Source organism: Gadus chalcogrammus, chromosome 13 (genome assembly GCF_026213295.1).
Source record: "Gadus chalcogrammus isolate NIFS_2021 chromosome 13, NIFS_Gcha_1.0, whole genome shotgun sequence".
Classification (NCBI taxonomy): domain Eukaryota; kingdom Metazoa; phylum Chordata; class Actinopteri; order Gadiformes; family Gadidae; genus Gadus; species Gadus chalcogrammus.
The window spans coordinates 12,695,060-12,712,151 of record NC_079424.1 but is presented as its reverse complement, the minus strand read 5'-3'; the positions used below and the strand labels follow the sequence as shown (position 1 = coordinate 12,712,151).

General features: G+C 42.7%; 2 protein-coding genes across 3 annotated transcripts; both read left to right on the top strand.

Annotated features, from left to right (window-relative positions):
• Window positions 1–214: 214 nt before the first annotated feature.
• smarcd1 (SWI/SNF related, matrix associated, actin dependent regulator of chromatin, subfamily d, member 1) lies at window positions 215–13,231 on the top strand. 2 transcript variants are annotated; one of them, XM_056605652.1, is made up of 13 exons: window positions 215–453; window positions 3,162–3,337; window positions 3,587–3,629; window positions 4,087–4,209; window positions 5,690–5,812; window positions 5,975–6,091; window positions 6,217–6,318; window positions 7,754–7,915; window positions 9,113–9,210; window positions 10,006–10,141; window positions 11,085–11,207; window positions 11,651–11,752; window positions 11,926–13,231. In XM_056605652.1, exons 1-13 carry the CDS (start codon window positions 271–273, stop codon window positions 11,977–11,979), a joined length of 1,542 nt encoding a protein of 513 aa, XP_056461627.1. In that variant the 5' UTR covers window positions 215–270; the 3' UTR covers window positions 11,980–13,231. The 2 variants fall into 2 exon arrangements, with proteins under 2 accessions (XP_056461627.1, XP_056461628.1); XM_056605653.1 differs by lacking the exon at window positions 215–453 and adding an exon at window positions 1,589–2,243.
• Window positions 13,232–13,428: 197 nt separating this feature from the next.
• LOC130401729 (glycerol-3-phosphate dehydrogenase [NAD(+)], cytoplasmic-like) lies at window positions 13,429–16,987 on the top strand. Its single transcript, XM_056605654.1, has 8 exons — window positions 13,429–13,538; window positions 14,188–14,365; window positions 14,607–14,747; window positions 15,010–15,148; window positions 15,292–15,404; window positions 15,731–15,967; window positions 16,113–16,219; window positions 16,422–16,987. The coding sequence occupies exons 1-8, from the start codon at window positions 13,495–13,497 to the stop codon at window positions 16,516–16,518; spliced, it is 1,056 nt and encodes a 351-aa protein (XP_056461629.1). The 5' UTR covers window positions 13,429–13,494; the 3' UTR covers window positions 16,519–16,987.
• The last annotated feature ends 105 nt before the right edge of the window (window positions 16,988–17,092 follow it).

The following is a 17,092-nucleotide window of genomic DNA, read 5'->3' as shown; positions in this document are numbered from 1 at the left end:
GCATTTTTGCATTAGTATTATCTACAAATAATATACATCTTACCCTTTTAATTGAGATATTTTAAAACATTCTTGTCCCAAAGGAGTTGGATTCCAGAACTTTTACATGAGATTTATATGATGAACACATGACCCAACACTAATTGTAAGTAATGCACATCCTATACAGCAGGGGTAGATATTGCATCGCGTAAATACTACTTAGCGTTTCTTTACACACACTTCCTCTCGCGGTACTTCCACACCACCACAGGCGGCGGATTTCAGGAGATGGCGGCCAGAGGTGGTTTTCAGTCGGCACCGACAGGAGGTGGCGGCGGTGGAATGGGTCCTGGACCACCGGTACCGGGTGGAGGACCAGGTATGGGCCCTGGGACACCTGGAAGGATGGGACCCTCGCCAGGCGCGCAAAATCATATGTACCGTTCCCCGATGCCCGGGCCTGGATACCCGGTAAGCGTCCCTCCGTCGCTGGTGCTGACGCGTTAGCGTGTCAGCTAGAACAAAGCCTTTAGCCCCTTGCTTTGTTAGGTAGCTAACTGAGCTAGTTGTGTTTATGTTCTTAACGTGGACACGTAACCATATTAAGATAAGGCCATGACCAACATTTGGTAAAACTGTAATCGCATATGTGCAAGTGGTGTTTATTGCACACACCACTTTGTTGTGTGATTTGTTGTGTGGGGTAGCTAACGCGCTGCTAACAGTGGTAGCGTTAGCCACTTCTATTAGCTTTGCTAACTTGTACGTCAGCTAATGTCAACATATGGATATCTTGACGCTACAATTATTTCAGTGTATTTGTATTCTGGTGCAAAAAACAAAACAAAGTTGAATGAATCACTTGGATCGCTAGGATACAACTAACGGTAAAGTAGTATATTGGAGATGTCGCGCCTTGGGTTTAATTCAAGCCAATAGCATCGCCCTCTTACCTCTGCGTTACTCCAGCTGCATCTATGTTGGTTGTGCACCGACATGACAACGTTGTCTCTAAATGTAACTGCCGTACTTGTGATTTTTGCACCCTGGCCATGCACGATCATTTAAACACAAGTTTAAATTGTGTTTATATTATGAACTAGGACGAACTTTTAAGATCGATACATCTCTTTCGCTGACCCCTTTTTGTCCCTTGTTAGAATTTTTATTTATTTTTATTTTGAAGTAACAAACGTACCTCTTGTTCTTCTCAAATGAGTTCCATATAACGTACTGTGTAAGTATGATTTAAATATATTTCGTCAATCTGAAACGATCTGCCGAAAGGTTGGCATAGCTTCCAACAACCTGTGATCGGTCCAAGGCCATGCAGCTTGCTCCTACCGTGAAAAAATGAATTTCCTGTGAAAGGATGCTACACTTCTCCCCCCCCCCCCCCCCCCCCCCCCCCCCCCCTATATCCTTGACCACACACACACACACACACACACACACACACACACACACACACACACACACACACACACACACACACACACACACACACACACACACACACTGGCTTTCAGAATGTTATAAAGAACGCTCAAATCACTGAGTACTGCAGAACACTGAGAATCTGTTTGTTGAAAACCAAGGTTGCAATGATGAATAGTGATAATAGAGTGTGGAATTTCTATTCCACCCACACATTCTGTTTCCAATACTATAAGAATCTCCCATTTTGCACACAGTTTGTTTGTAAAAAGATTGTATAAGCCACAATAGTCCAGTGATGTGCACCATTGTGGTTGCAAAATTAAGAGCTTATGTGTTTTTCTACATAAGATTTCAAACTTGAATGAGCTTAAAGTTATTTAACTTGGTTGGTGAATCCAATCATAACAACGTCGATATTTTGGAGATGGGATCAACCACCAGTCACTGTTAATGTATTGAGCTAAAAGCAGACATTATCCTTTATCTTCTTAGCAATCATTTTATTTCTAATATCAATATACAAATTTACTTTTGGCCATTGAGATGTGCTTACAGGACACGGGTGTTTCCCACTTCTGGCTTAAGTATAAAGCGAATGAGATGGGGAGGTTGTATCTCGCCCTGCTTGGCTCCACCCGAGTCTGTTCAGAGAGAGGGAGGGCTGTAGCGCTGCTGTTGCTGGAGAGCGCTTGACGATCATAGGACTTGTAGCGGAGCTGAAAAGAGTGGGGAAGAAGAGGAGCTAGGTGGCTTGTCCCTTATCCGAACGCATGCAGTCTAATACTCGGAGCCGCCTATTTGAGTTCTTATCACATGGCTTGGTGAGTCGCCAGGAGATTTAGTTTCATAGTTTTTTTATACATTAGGCAGGATCGCCATGCGGAGTTGCTTTGAGACGTGTTTCATGTTTGCTATTTACTATACAATCCAGGTACATTTGTACCTGGATGTACATTTGTACATTTTATTATGCCCTTTTTTGTTTTATAAAAGTTTAGATTTGGAAAGAATTGGCACCTTTCTTTCAGTCAAAGCGCAATGATATTTGTCTTTATCCGTTGATGCAAATATTTGGTTTGATCTGATGCGTCTAGTCTAAACTTAAGTTTGTTTACTGATTGCATGATATAATTATTTTGCAGAGCTTGCGCGTCTTAAATGTATGGCAGCAAACCCTTTTGAATTCACATTTAAGATTACGATTTTAACGGGCTACCTTGTGTGGAGATGGTGTGATAATCAAAAGCACTGAAGAGCTTTGATTTATTTCATTTGTCCATAACTCTCCAGTACACGCCGTCCTTGAAAATGAATTTTGCTTCATTGAATTGGAATCCTGGCCTTTTAGCATCATTTTTGTTCTCCATCACCCAATTACTCGACAGATTTTGACTGCGGAAATGTTGGGAGCACACAAATGCAAGGGCTTGGTTTTCTTTTCCCATCATTTAGGCGCTCCTCATCCAAACGTGAAAAGAGATCCCTCATCCACTACATTATGTCCAATGTGTCGCAATACAAGTATCTCATAATGGAAATGTGGTCATCTTGGGTTAAGAACCAGCCGAAGAATTCCTATCACCATGACTACCAACCCTTACAGGAATTAATTTCAGGTGCTTGCTGCTAGGGTTGCTAAACTCACTCCTATGCAACTGCAGTACTTTACTGTAAGCGCTATTCCATACCTCCTCTCTTGGTCAGTGGTGAACCTGAAACCTCTGGTCCTTCCTCCACAGAGACCTGGTATGCCCCCATCCAATCGGATGACTCCCCAGGGCCCTGCCATGGGGCCCCCAGGCTATGGTAACAGTCCGGTATCACGGCCCGGCATGCCCGGCGGGATGGACCCTTCTCGGAAGCGTCCCGCTCCCCAGCAGATCCAACCGGTGCAGCAGCAGAACCGGAACCAGCAGTAAATACTACCCATGGTGGAGAGCGGTCTAGTCACAGGCCTGCATGTTCGGGATAAACACTAATGATTAAACAAGTTCACATTCTTTCATTTCGTTTTCACATACTCTACCCCATTTAATTGCATTTAAGTTCCTACGTTTATCAATCATTTATTCGATTTAAACTGAAGCCTGAGGATCTTTCTACTAACCAATACTGGCTAACCTAATTTAACCAGAACCATTTCTTAATCTTGTTCTTAATACAGCACAAAGAAGAAGAAGATGGCTGATAAAATTCTACCTCAAAGGGTATGTATAAACTAAAAAAACAACAATCATTCTGAAGGCCTGCTGCTATGGTCTAGATAATTGGATTTGAGGCCCTTGTTTAATTACTACCGACAACTAAATAATCCACCTATCATAAAGATCTAGCATCTTTATGATGGGTGGAATATTGAATTGCCTTGACCACCGGCACCATAAGCTTGTGAACGCAGCGTATTTTTCTTTTGTTGCATCAGCGGCCATGCTTCAGTTAACGGGCACCTTCTAAATAAAATCACAGTATTACACAGACGCTTTATTGACGCACTGACTATCATAATTAATTGAATGCTAATTACGTGTGTGTGTGTGTGTGTGTGTGTGTGTGTGTGTGTGTGTGTGTGTGTGTGTGTGTGTGTGTGTGTGTGTGTGTGTGTGTGTGTGTGTGTGTGTGTGTGTGTGTGTGTGTGTGTGTGTGTGTGTGTGTGTTCTGTCTCAGATCAGAGAGCTGGTGCCAGAGTCTCAAGCCTACATGGATCTGCTTGCCTTCGAGAGGAAGCTGGACCAGACCATCATGCGTAAGAGGCTAGACATCCAGGAGGCACTCAAGAGGCCCATTAAGGTATTCCATTCAAATGATGTACAGCATTCCAGGGACGCGTCTTCAAATCTCACCACATAGCAGACATTTAACCGAATGCTTCATTTATTTTTTTTGCTGTCAGTTATTTTATGAATGTGTAGTTGTTATTGAGATGGCTTTACTTCTTCGATGCCATTATGATCCGTAACTTAAATTGCGCTCCTCTTTTGTAGTTGAATGGAAATGGGTTTCCCTTATTCGAGCACCTTGTTATATACAGTCCTGATTTGTCAAAGAAATTTCACGGGTGTGTATTATAATTCCTCTACAAATCCAACATTAAATCAAAGGTCAAATAGAAAAAGTATCTAGATGTTTCTTTACAGTGCTAAAAAAATTACCTCAAAGTGAGTTGGAAGAATAGAGAAATTTTCGTAATGACAAATAAAATAAATTTAGAGCCACGCTGCTGGTTATACAAGTCATTATGGCGGGTATGACATTGTCTAGCCCACAATGCTGTGTGTCTCCTGTGCCATTAGCCTACTTAGGCAATTCTTGCCGGGGTTTCAAACTTTTGGCCCATTGAATAAGGATTTATTCTATAATTTTTTGAGATTTCGTACAATTCTCAATCTTTTTTGCGATTAATCTCCACCGATGTACTTATTGAAAGTCAGTTGAACCTGTATTATACAGTCAATGTGCGTTACATATATACTGGTGCTCCACTGGTACTGTTGAGCTTGAGGGATACAATTCTAAACAGCCATTTTAATGTTATGGGCTCTGAAAATTATAATTGATATTTGGGACGTCTCCTGTATAATTGCCTTTTTAGTTATTGGCTATTGTTTAGCTTATCAATACTACGGTCTTCAATAATTCAGCCCCAGAGGCAGTTATATACCGGGTTTTAGTACAGATTCCTAATAAACATGATAAAAAAATGTAATTCATTAGATGTCGTAAAAAGTTGAATAAAAAGAGGAGTGTCTGTACTTTTGACATTATTGAATCATACATTTGGTATTTGTACATACCCTGATATCCCATGATACCGCCCAAGCGTTCTGGTCAGCCCGTGCCTCTTTGTTGACAAGTGTTTTACTATCAACATTCCCAAAACCCCTCTCACTCAACCCACATTTCCCGATGATTATCTAGATTTTAAACTCCCGAAGCTAGCCAACTCTTAACAGTTTATCGCCCCCACCTATTGACTCCATTCTGAATTTTAATTGCTATTTGATAAAAGGAATGGCATGACCAGTGGTGCTCATCACCATTTGTAGACTAGATTACGTTATTCAATGGTAAATGGATTTTAGGTAGCAATTAGTTTTGTTTGTCATCATGACCCATCATAGACACTTGTCTCAATGATGAAACGCCTTGAACCATCACTACCACTTGCCTCTTTGTAACCGATTATATTTATAGGTTCCCACTATAGTTCCCTTTATTTTCCAATGATTAGTACAGTTAACATAATGATTTACTTTTTGTCCCTTTTCAGCAAAAGAGAAAGCTGCGCATTTTCATTTCCAATACATTCAACCCTGCCAAGCCAGACGCTGAGGATGGGGAGGGCACCGTGGCCTCCTGGGAGCTACGGGTGGAAGGGCGGCTGCTGGAGGACGTAAGGCCTTACTCCCCATTGAGTTGTTCTGGAACCATCCACATGTAAAACCGTAGTTGGCTTTATTTATTGCTCTCCCACTCTCCGGTTGGAATACCTCACAGCGACGTACTCAGCACAGGGCGCCCTGGTAGTAAATGATGTTTTTATCCACACCTTCAGACGGCTGTGTCCAAGTATGAAGCTACCAAGCAGAAGAGAAAGTTCTCCTCCTTCTTCAAGTCCCTGGTCATCGAGTTGGACAAAGACCTGTATGGGCCCGATAACCACCTGGTTGAGGTAAGTCCGGACCCACCTTTGAATGTATTGCACTCAATAAAATGTTCCTTCTGTAGTATAACCCATTTGTAGTTAGGTGTGCACGTTCTACATCTTCAGTGAGGTTATTTGATGTGGTTCTGCAGTGGCACAGGACGGCCACCACACAGGAGACGGATGGTTTCCAGGTGAAGAGGCCAGGGGATGTGGGCGTCCGCTGCACCGTCCTGCTAATGCTGGACTACCAGGTGAGTGCCCCTGGAGCTTGGGTCAATATAGAGATGGCACCCTTTTTTTTTTCTTTTTTTTTTTTTAGAACGTGTACGAAGGGTGTAGTGGTTCTTGTCAAACAACGGACCCGTACCAGACGTCGCTAGAAACGGGACGATCTAAACATTTCATGTCCCATTATCCTGGCCCAAATAAAAAAAGGCCTTTTTACAGTATCATGATATATGCTTAACTCTTAAAAAGGCACTAACACAAACTGCAATCAATTAATATGCTACTAATGCAGGAAAGGTATATCCTGATTCACGGTAACTATAATTGATATTCATCATGATTAACTTTTTGAGTGTTTTATACTGAAATCCTGTGGGGCTCAGAGAAATATAGATGCCTGATAACATAAAGGTAGAGGATGGTGATTGGAGGAACTAGCAGTTTAAGCAGTTGCGTCATTTAAGTCTGGTGTCGGGGGACGATGATTCCGTGTGAAAATATGCTATGCCATTTAAAAAATAAAAAAAAAGATCCTTTTTTTTTTCTTTTTTTTTTTTTCAAAACCGTGAACCTTAACATACCTTGACCTACCTGGACTGTTATACCCCTAATGTCTACTGCATCAAGAGTGAACCCTATCCATTGATATATTTTTTATCAATGAATCCAGAGTACCTGCTTTGACTGATTCGTTTTGCAGTTGAATGGTGGTGGGCATTAATCAGCAATGAGAAAATAGAAAATGCTAATGTGTGCCTGCTGGATGGAGAAGAGTTTGTAATCTCTAACAATTTAGAGTGAAAACATTTGGCTGAGCCCTTCTTGGCCTGACCCCTTATGTTTATCTGTAAATATCTGTTTATCTCTTTTGGAAGGTCACTGGCACGCGTTAATAACGGTGCAGGATTGAACTATACACAAGGCCAGTATATCTCTGGTGTTTCATATTACTGCAGGCAGTAGCATGTTGAGACCGGACTCATGGGCAAACTGGCTCAGAACCGAGCAGTCCTTGTAGCAGACGATTGAGTGTGTCAGGATTTGCACCCACTGAAGTGTTTGCTCTCCAGTCAATTTGTATAGCCCTTAATAACAGTTGCAGTCTCAACAGGCTTTGGAGGCAGTTTATTTATAATGCTAAATCTAGCCCCCAAAAGGGCTTAGGTAATTCTCAAGCAAGAACTCTTGGGAAGGAACGCAGAGTGTGGAATCCCTCCTTCTAGGGATAATGGGGAGTGCAATGGGTGCAATCATATACATAATAAAGCCACGTTTCCACCAAAATGACCCCAAACTGTTAGTCATGTAAAGGTTCCTAATACTGGGGTAAAGTTCATATGGTGGAATCGCGACTATTGGAGTAATAAGCAAATATTTAAAAAACCTCTTTCCAATGCTGTAGTATGAAGTATGTTGCTGATGTTGTCTCATCTTCCCTCTTTCTATGTGGTCCCGCAGCCCCCACAGTTCAAGCTGGACCCCAGACTGGCTCGTATGCTGGGGATTCACACCCAGACCAGGCCCGTCATCATCCAGGCCCTCTGGCAGTACGTCAAGACCCACAAGCTCCAGGACCCCCACGAGCGCGAGTTCATCAACTGTGACAAGTACCTGCAGCAGGTCAAGAAGAATAATCTTTACATGATGCATGCATATATATGGAGTTCAATGAAGCCATTTGGGTAGTGTAATCAAATGAAGATCTGACATGACTGCCAAGGCACGATGATCGCATGGTCACTAGGGCTGGCCCGAATTATTCGAATACTCGTTCGGAAAGTGTATTCGAAGCTTAAATCAGTATTCAGTGTTTCGTTTTTTTTTTTTCACGTACATGACGTTACCAGAGCGAGGGAGGCAAACTAAGCGACACCAAGCAGAGAAGCGAGGGAGGTGGAGGAAGAATAGATATCTTGTTTCCCTTTACTTTATAACACAACATTTGCGGGATCTCGGGCGGAAAAGTAATGCTTAGCAAAATGCTAACCTTAGCTGTTTGTTTACGTTCGCTGTACAGCGCCCATCAACTGTGACTGGCTTGCTGCAGAGCGTGAGCGTCTTGGGGATACCCGGTCAATATAATGGATATAATATGGACACATATGACAATCAATATTCGGTCTTTGTTGTGGAGTTATTGTACAAATTCCCTGAAAAGTTGCACGTTCCAAAATGAATTGAAAAGCTCCCGTAAGGGCTGAGATGGCAGAGTAAGGCTGATTTGGAACGGAACAACAGCTGTTCGCTTCCACGGGGAAAAACTAAGGAACTCCAACTGACTTAGGCCTACTAATTAACATTCAAAAGCTATTAAATCTTCAACAAAATATGCAGATACTGTCAAAATCGGTTCCAGGGAGTATGTAGGGATTATTAATGTTGTTTTTGATGGTGTGTTTTTCTGGAACGAGTATTCGAATATTCGCTCGGAAAAACCAACGAGTATTCGAAGCCTGAAAAATGGCATTCGGGCCAGCCCTAATGGTTACACAGCACTCTAAACCTACAGGAATGTATTGACATTGTTCTCATTTATCTATTTTGTCATTCCAGAGATGTTTTCAATTGTGTCCTCCAGTTGTTGCTTGCTGCTAACTGCGCTGCTTTTAGTGTGAAAAAAATGCACAAATGTTGTGGGATTATTTTCCTAAAGCTTTTTCTTGTTAAGGGCATCCTTTTGACTTATTACTACCTTATTTGCATGATGGAAATAGTGACATGGAAATGGTTTTGTTATCGCAAATACGACGAAATGTCTTGCCTTTTCTAACACTAAGCCCGACCTGTTTGGATTTATGTTTTTTTTCTGTCTTGTAGATCTTTGAGACTCAACGCATGAAGTTCTCTGAGATCCCGCAGCGTCTACATGCCCTCCTGATGCCCCCAGAGCCAATCATCATCAATCATGTCATCAGGTGACTATAGCCAAGTTTCTTTGTGAACCTGGTTTATGCCTAGGGCAGAAGGTTCGAGAAGGATTTAATTTTACATGACCGAATGTATTGTATACACACCTATGACATTTTGCTTGAATATTGTCTGTCCGTTACCATTTAAAGCCATAGGCCTTCAAACATACTTATGAATAAAAATGACATGTGAAAGTTAGTGTTTGAACAAATCTTTTCTATTTACATTTGGGATATTGAATGGAAAATTCTTCAGATTCTTAAGGGCTTTTCAGACGGTTCTGTAGCACAAATGGGTTATGGCATGTCACTAGGAAAGGGTAACCATAGCAATGAGTCAGCAGCGACTACAGAAACCAGTTTGTATTCAGTGTTTTCACATTATTTCACTCAAATGCAATCAAATTAAATTAATTGGAATTTAACGTGCCTGTGTGTTTGTGAAAGGCATTTATAAAATCGTGAGCTTTTGGAAGGCCCTGAATGAAACCTTTTTCAAATGGCAGAATAACCACCAGGGTAGCATTAAAATATGTATACCGTTAATGGTTGGTTTGTCTGATTGTTAGTAAAGGAGGCGACCCTGCCCCAGGCTGTCAGAAGTGGGACAAAAGGCAACTGTGGTCAAGGTAGTGAGTGGGTGCATGAGTTATGTAGTGATGCTGCCCCAACTCCATTCTATGCTCGCCTCATTAGTGTTGAGTGAAGAGACTGTATTCTTCTTCCCTGTTTTACAAAGCTTGCTTTTGCTGCAAAACTCAATACCAGACCTAATGTCTTGTCAATACGTTCCTTTCCCAGTGTCGACCCCAATGACCAAAAGAAGACTGCATGCTACGACATCGATGTGGAGGTGGACGACACTCTGAAGACTCAGATGAACTCCTTCCTGCTGTCTACTGCCAGCCAGCAGGAGATAGCTGGACTGGATAACAAGGTATGGCCCATGTACCCACCAGCAAAGCAAGAGCCCATCATCAAGAAGCCCAGTTGCGGCCCTGTGGAGATCGTCGGTAGATTGTTTAAGGCCCAATCCCATTTCTACCCCTTACCCCTTACCCTTACCCCTTCTAAACAAGGGGGAGGGGTAGAAATGGGATTGGGCCATAAGCCATTAAAGGCAAGTGACTCAGCAAGCGCAGTAGCTGTAGCGCCACTACCCTCAACATCACACCCGTCAGTGGCCTGTGACAGAGTAGTCGCCCTGAGACCCACACCCTCACTTTGAGGTAATCCCAACAGGCAATTTATGTCTGGCCGTCATGTCACAGTAATCTGTGCTCTCGCTCACTTCTCCCGCCAACCTCACCGCCACCACCACCATCCCCATTTGTGTGATGGTAAAATTGCAGCCCAGGGTTTCTTCAACGGTTTTCCAATCATGAAGTGGACCAGGGTCATGTTAACCTGGCTGCGAGCGCACCGTAATCACATTGTCCTTTGTCATACTCCCTGGCTGTGTAATCTCCGCTACCAGACAGGGGGAAAAGTCAACTACCACTGCTTGTTTTTGGTTTGGAGGCACCTGTTGCCTTCTATGGCTCCATACGGCCTTGTAATTTGTTCATGCTGCTAAGAAAAAACATTTGATGTATTTGTGTGTACAATATTAAGTAGTACCTGCTCATTGACACATTTAATTATTCCTCCATTGCTATAAACTGGGAACGCATTTAAAGCACCTAAATATGGTAATGCAGTACAACCAAAGCCATTACCTGTTGGTTCCCAACGGATTACTATGTACTGCTCCACGTGTAGCAAAGCGAGTTAACATTTCTCCCTGACATGATGGTGACCGTAATCCCTCGTCACGGTTGAGTTGAAACGACGGCATGAATTAACGTTGTACCCACGCCCCCCCCCCTCTCCCGCCTCAGATCCACGAGACCATCGAGACTATAAACCAGCTGAAGACCCAGAGGGAGTTCATGCTGAGCTTCGCCAGGGACCCCCAGGGCTTCATCAACGACTGGCTGCAGTCCCAGTGCAGGGACCTCAAGGTGAGCGTGGGAGGTTACCAAAGGCTCCACATGGATGTGATGACTGACGACAATAAACGTCCCAATACAATGGCTATGGTTTAAATAGAATGTAGAGGTTTGAAAAAGAGATGACAGAAAACATGGTATCATAACATTTCAGCGAGCGTCCCGTGTTCCTCCTCCAAGGACACATGGTCATTTTGTTACTAAGTGCACAGAAGCAATTTACCTATTCGAACCAGAACATGAAAATATTAAGCCATCCCTCATGAAGAAGAAAATTATCCCCCTTCCGTACATACAGAGATCATTTGTGGAGAAGGAAGACATCCGTCATCGAACTGGTCAACCCGTTTAGAGGCGACGCCACCGAAGTTCACATTAGTGGGACTAGCCAAGCGCTTGTTTCTAGCCAGCCTCTGTTCTCATTGTATTATGTCTTCCTCCCTGTCCCCTATCAGACCATGACGGATGTGGTGGGCAACCCAGAGGAGGAGCGGCGGGCCGAGTTCTACTTCCAGCCTTGGGCCCAGGAAGCCGTGTGCCGCTACTTCTACTCCAAGGTAACACCGCTCTCCTCCTCCCCCTTTTCCCCTGTTTACATTACCCATGCTATCTCATGTGCTGGTGAATGGCCTCCACTTACTTGATAGATAACCCCACATAATATAAATACTGTATTATTTTGTAACGGAGCCTCACGTGACTAAAGTCCCTCTGGGGAATTGTCTTGCAGGTCCAGCAGAGGAGACAGGAGCTGGAGCAGGCTTTGGGCATCAGGAACACCTAGGCTGTTGTTTTCTCTTGATTCAGGTTTTTCCTCCATTATGGCCAGGCGTTATACATAGTAACATTGTTGGGCTCTCAGTGATTTGTGTGTGGTGGTGGGGGGACAACTGGTGGTTACTTTTTTTTTTTTTTTGGGGGGGGGGGTGCCTGGGGGGGTTAAAAGCTAGAAAGACATGGACCACGGGTTGGATGTTTCCATCAAATCAACCTAATGCTGTAACTCCTATCGATAGTTGCTTGAGCCTGATCCGGAAGCATTGGTTTATTTTATAATGGACTGTGTGCTTGTGTCGCACAACTTTTAATACACCGGTTCCCACACAAGGTATATCCAGGTACAATGAATTAGTAGTGTGGTTCCTGTGTTTTCCCTGCTATCACCCCCTTGCGAGTCAGCTGTACACGCCTCCGAGTAAGAACCGCCAGTTCCCCATCCGGTAGTATTGGTGGTGGTGGACACCTTTGTGATTGATGATGCTACTACACTATCAGAACGTCACCTGTCATGACTTATTACCTGATATGTGTAGAAATACTTTTAGTTTTTCGTCCCTGAATTCCCCCCTACTCTAAATTCTAATGCTTAACCACTTCCGTGAAAATTGGTTTTTGTATTGGGTATGAACGTTTTTTTTTTTAATATTGATTATATTAAATGTGTTGTTAGCTAGTACTCAATTATCAAACAATTAGCTTGTATAACTCTAGGCTTGTTTTGTAAATGCAACGCAGGAAAAAAAATAAGATGTAAACTTGTTCTAGGTTTTTTTCCAGCTGAAACATTCTTCAATCATTTAGTACTAAAGCTTCCAGGTGGGTATCGATGAATCATTGGCTTTTTTAAATTAATTTTTAATCATGAGCAGAGAAGCCATATAAAAAAAGATCTAGCCTGGCTCATTGGTCACTAATTCTGCCTTGCCTCTTTATTACATTTTCAGTTGTTTTAATATCTCTGGCAGCCAATTTATGTTGTGTTCATTGTATGCAACATTGTTTGCATCACTGAAGCTCGGTCTGTGGACCTGTCAAGCTCGGTCCTTCTATGTTCAGAGTTGTCTAAATACACTAATGTAGTTTGGGGGGATATTAGGAATGTGGGGGTACCGTTAGGGCTGAAATTATTTCAGTGAGTAATCGGGACTATTACTATTTGGAAATTTAGATATTTTCATGGACCAAGCCTATTTTTCTGTATGTTATCTTATGTTATAATAAAGGATATGTGAAAGTAAGTTTGGTATTTTGTCGTCATTCAATGCTACGCCATTTTACAATAATTAAATTATTTATTTAACATTGATACGATCAATTGTTTTCCTTTTACTAACGAATGTATTAACTTGACTTGGTTACTTACTGGGTTTGCCGTGGGCCACCATGACTCATCAACCAATGAGATGGGGCGGTCCTCAGCTGTGGGGAGTCATAGCTGCGATGGTATAAATACACCGTCTCTAGATCTGGCACTCTTCGCACCCGTAGCTGAGTCGGCGATACGAACCAACCAAACATAATGGCAGTCGGAAAGAAAGTCTGCATCATTGGCTCTGGTAACTGGTGAGCATTTAAATTGCATTTCTCTTCTCGTTAGAACAATGACCGAGTTATTCTATATCTGGAACCCATTTAGCAACCTATTTTAATGGTTTCATCTCTTTCACACTCGCTTTTCAGTGGACCGCTTAGCTATCAACTTATTGTGAGTCGAAAGTTAAAGGTATTGTCACTCACCCCCGTTTCTGTGAAGCGATACTGTCCTGTGTCTGGCGGTTTATGGGGGACCCTCTTGGGGGTTCATTTCTAGGATATGTGATATGGGAAAGACCTCGGGGGTGTCTATGATTGAAGAACGGGTGATGGATTGTGTCAAACTGTTCGGCCACGGTGTTGCTCTAGTCTAGACCGATGTCTACGGCGGAAAGCCATGATTGTTTTTCTATATAGGCCTAGCAATGCATTGTAGCCTATCACATATTGGGTTACAGTAGATCTATACTTCCAATATATGAATTTACAATAACGCATAGGCTATACTTCCAATTTAATAATGTAGCCTATACAATTGTAAGTAGCCGTGTTATTGAATAAAATACTAAATTGTCTACCTCACTTACAAATGTAATCTTTACATATTCATTGTTATGGTTCTCGAATCAGTAGCCTAACTTTCATGAAAACCTGGTAAGTCGCAATGCTCTGTCTGCAGGGGGTCTGCCATCGCTAAGATAGTAGGTGCCAATGCAGCCAAGTATGACCAGTTTGACACGACGGTGAACATGTGGGTTTTTGAGGAGATGATCGAGGGCAGGAAACTCACCGAAATCATCAACATTGACCATGAAAATGTTAAATATTTGCCCGGTCACAAGCTTCCCCCAAATGTGGTGAGCAGTATTATAAAACTTGAACACATTTTCATACACTATTTCAATCGTGTTTAATATAAGGTTTCTCTGCTATTAATAGTCCAAGAGAATCTCAAAATCACGATGTTGGTGCATATTTACTTTTTTAAGTACGTTAATGAATAAATAATTTAACAAGCTCGACAGCAATAGGCCAGGAGCTTCACTATTCTCGTTGATCTGTTAAAAAATATATTTTCTAATTTCTTCCGTCTCGCAGGTGGCAGTCCCAGACTTGGCAGAGGCAGCGAAGGGAGCGGACATCCTGATCTTCGTGGTACCCCACCAGTTCATTGTCCGAGTGTGCGACACCATCAAGGACCATATCAAAAAGGAGGCCGTTGGCATGTCTCTCATCAAGGTGGGGGCAGCAATTACTAAAAAAAATGTATCTCCTTCCTACGGAGGTGCATTTTTCTTTTGCACACCTGCTTTTGTCACCAAGTCAGTGGGCGAAGTTCACTTTCTCTCCTCTGGATTCTTTCGAAGAAATCAAAATAATTCCCTAGTGATTTCCTTACAAACTATTAATTACCACCTACCAAAATCAGGTATGCAATCCCTGATCCGATTTGTATTAAGTTGGTAGTGGATGTCATCCTGTTGGTGGTTGTTTCTTGCAGGGTGTAGATGAGGGCCCAGAGGGACTGAGGCTGATCTCTGAGGTGATCAAAGGAAAGCTGGGCATCACAATGACCGTCCTTATGGGAGCAAACATAGCCAATGAGGTCGCTGAGGAGAAGTTCTGTGAAACCACCATTGGTACGGACCACATATTTAATAGGAAAGTAAATGTAAAAAATGACATGACTGATATACATTTTAAAAAGCTAAATAAATTCATGCTTTTTTGAGCCCTTTGATGGACGAACTTGCCGAACTAGAACTGTGACGGTTTTGTTCAGGTTGCAAGGACAAAGTGAATGGACCCATTCTGAAGGAGCTGATGCAGACCACTAACTTCCGTGTGACTGTGGTGGCGGAGGCGGACGTAGTGGAGATCTGTGGGGCACTCAAGGTCAGAGGTCGTCCTTTTGTCTTAAATAAAGTTATTTTGGTCTGCCAGACTATAACATGGCTGACCCATTCAGCTGTAACTTTGATAAGATGTTAAAGACATTTAAATACTGGGTAGCAATTGTTTTTGTGCCCATAGTAATAGCATCTACAATTAATCATTCTTGTTTTTTAACTATACATTATATTTAATTGCTATGTGTATCTACAGTATTTTTTGCACTAATCCATCTGTTTAAAGTGCATCATCATCCTGCCTCAGAGCCTGATAATATACATATTCAGGACTCTTGTTTCTACTTGTGTGAACCGTTGAATGAACCTTAGAACATCGTGGCGGTGGGCGCAGGCTTCTGCGACGGCCTGGGTTTCGGAGACAACACCAAGGCTGCAGTCATCCGACTGGGGTTGATGGAGATGATCGCCTTCGCCAAGGTGTTCTGCACTGACGGGCCCGTCAGCCCCACCACCTTCCTGGAGAGCTGCGGCGTGGCCGATCTCATCACCACCTGCTACGGCGGACGCAACCGCAAGATCGCCGAGGCCTTCGCCAAAACAGGAAAGGTAGGTGTATGCCTTGTGACCTGAGATGGGAGGAGGTGCCCGCTCTGTCTCTTTTATGTGTCCCTGTGTGTTAAGTTCCAGAGGAATCTTCATGCTCGTTTGTGAAACCGTGGGCAGTTAATATGTGAACCGTGTGCCCGTCTAGACCATCGAGGAGCTGGAGATTGAGATGCTGAACGGACAGAAGCTTCAGGGACCGGCAACTGCAGGAGAGGTCAACCGTATCCTGAAATCCAAAAACATGGTTGACAAGTGAGTTGCTTTATATTGGACACATTTTACATTGGTACAAAATAAATACCAATAAATGTTTGTAAAATAACCTGCAACAAGACTTTGGTCAAAGTTCCTGTAAGGGTAACCCTGTAGGGTTATGGCGCCACTGGTATCAAAGGATAGAAAATCCCTCCTAACGAGCATGAAATGGTCAACATTCTTCTCTTGTACTCTCCAGGTTCCCTCTGTTCAATGCGGTTTACCAGATTTGCTTTAACGGACACCCGGTCACAGATTTCATCAGCTGCTTGCAGAACCACCCAGAGCACAAGTAAAAGAACCAACCAACCACCGTAGGACACTTGAAGTTGTAGGCTGAAGCTAGCCAAGGTGACTACACAACGAAAACGGTTGTTGAAGTATGGAAGTGACCTACCGCGGCTTTAACCCATAAGACATTACCCCTAGGCTTTGTTTAATTTCAGTATAACTGTGTTACAACCAGATGTTACTGAAACAACCGTTACAACTTGGTATGATATTTATGGTATTAGTAATTAACATTGTGACTTGAATAAATGTGACCTTCATTTCAACGTAACTGTAACTTAAGTGCCTTAGCATTGCCAATTGACAAATATGTACACTTTGTTTTTACACCCATCTCTGATGCAAGTGACATCAGTTTCTTAACCACAGTGCCGCAGCTATGTCCGGTGTTTTTTAAGGAATCGTATAACATATGCAACAATTTGTACTGAGCTTAATAAAGTACTTGAAGACAACATGTGTGTAGTTATTTTACTGATATTTTACTTCAGATTGTGTCATGTTTAACTGTTTGAATTGGAATGATCTTGTTGGAGCTTGGTGATAGGTCTTTAACAAAGCCATGCTCTTTTCTGCCTG

Coding starts and splice junctions, on each gene's coding strand:
- smarcd1 (XM_056605652.1), top strand. CDS start 271: ATGGCGGCCAGAGGTGGTTTTCAGTCGGCACCGACAGGAGGTGGCGGC. Junction 6,319..7,753: donor TGCTAATGCTGGACTACCAG/GTGAGTGCCCCT, acceptor GTGGTCCCGCAG/CCCCCACAGTTCAAGCTGGA. Junction 10,142..11,084: donor TAGCTGGACTGGATAACAAG/GTATGGCCCATG, acceptor CTCCCGCCTCAG/ATCCACGAGACCATCGAGAC.
- LOC130401729 (XM_056605654.1), top strand. CDS start 13,495: ATGGCAGTCGGAAAGAAAGTCTGCATCATTGGCTCTGGTAACTG. Junction 15,405..15,730: donor AGATCTGTGGGGCACTCAAG/GTCAGAGGTCGT, acceptor AATGAACCTTAG/AACATCGTGGCGGTGGGCGC. Junction 15,968..16,112: donor CCTTCGCCAAAACAGGAAAG/GTAGGTGTATGC, acceptor GTGCCCGTCTAG/ACCATCGAGGAGCTGGAGAT.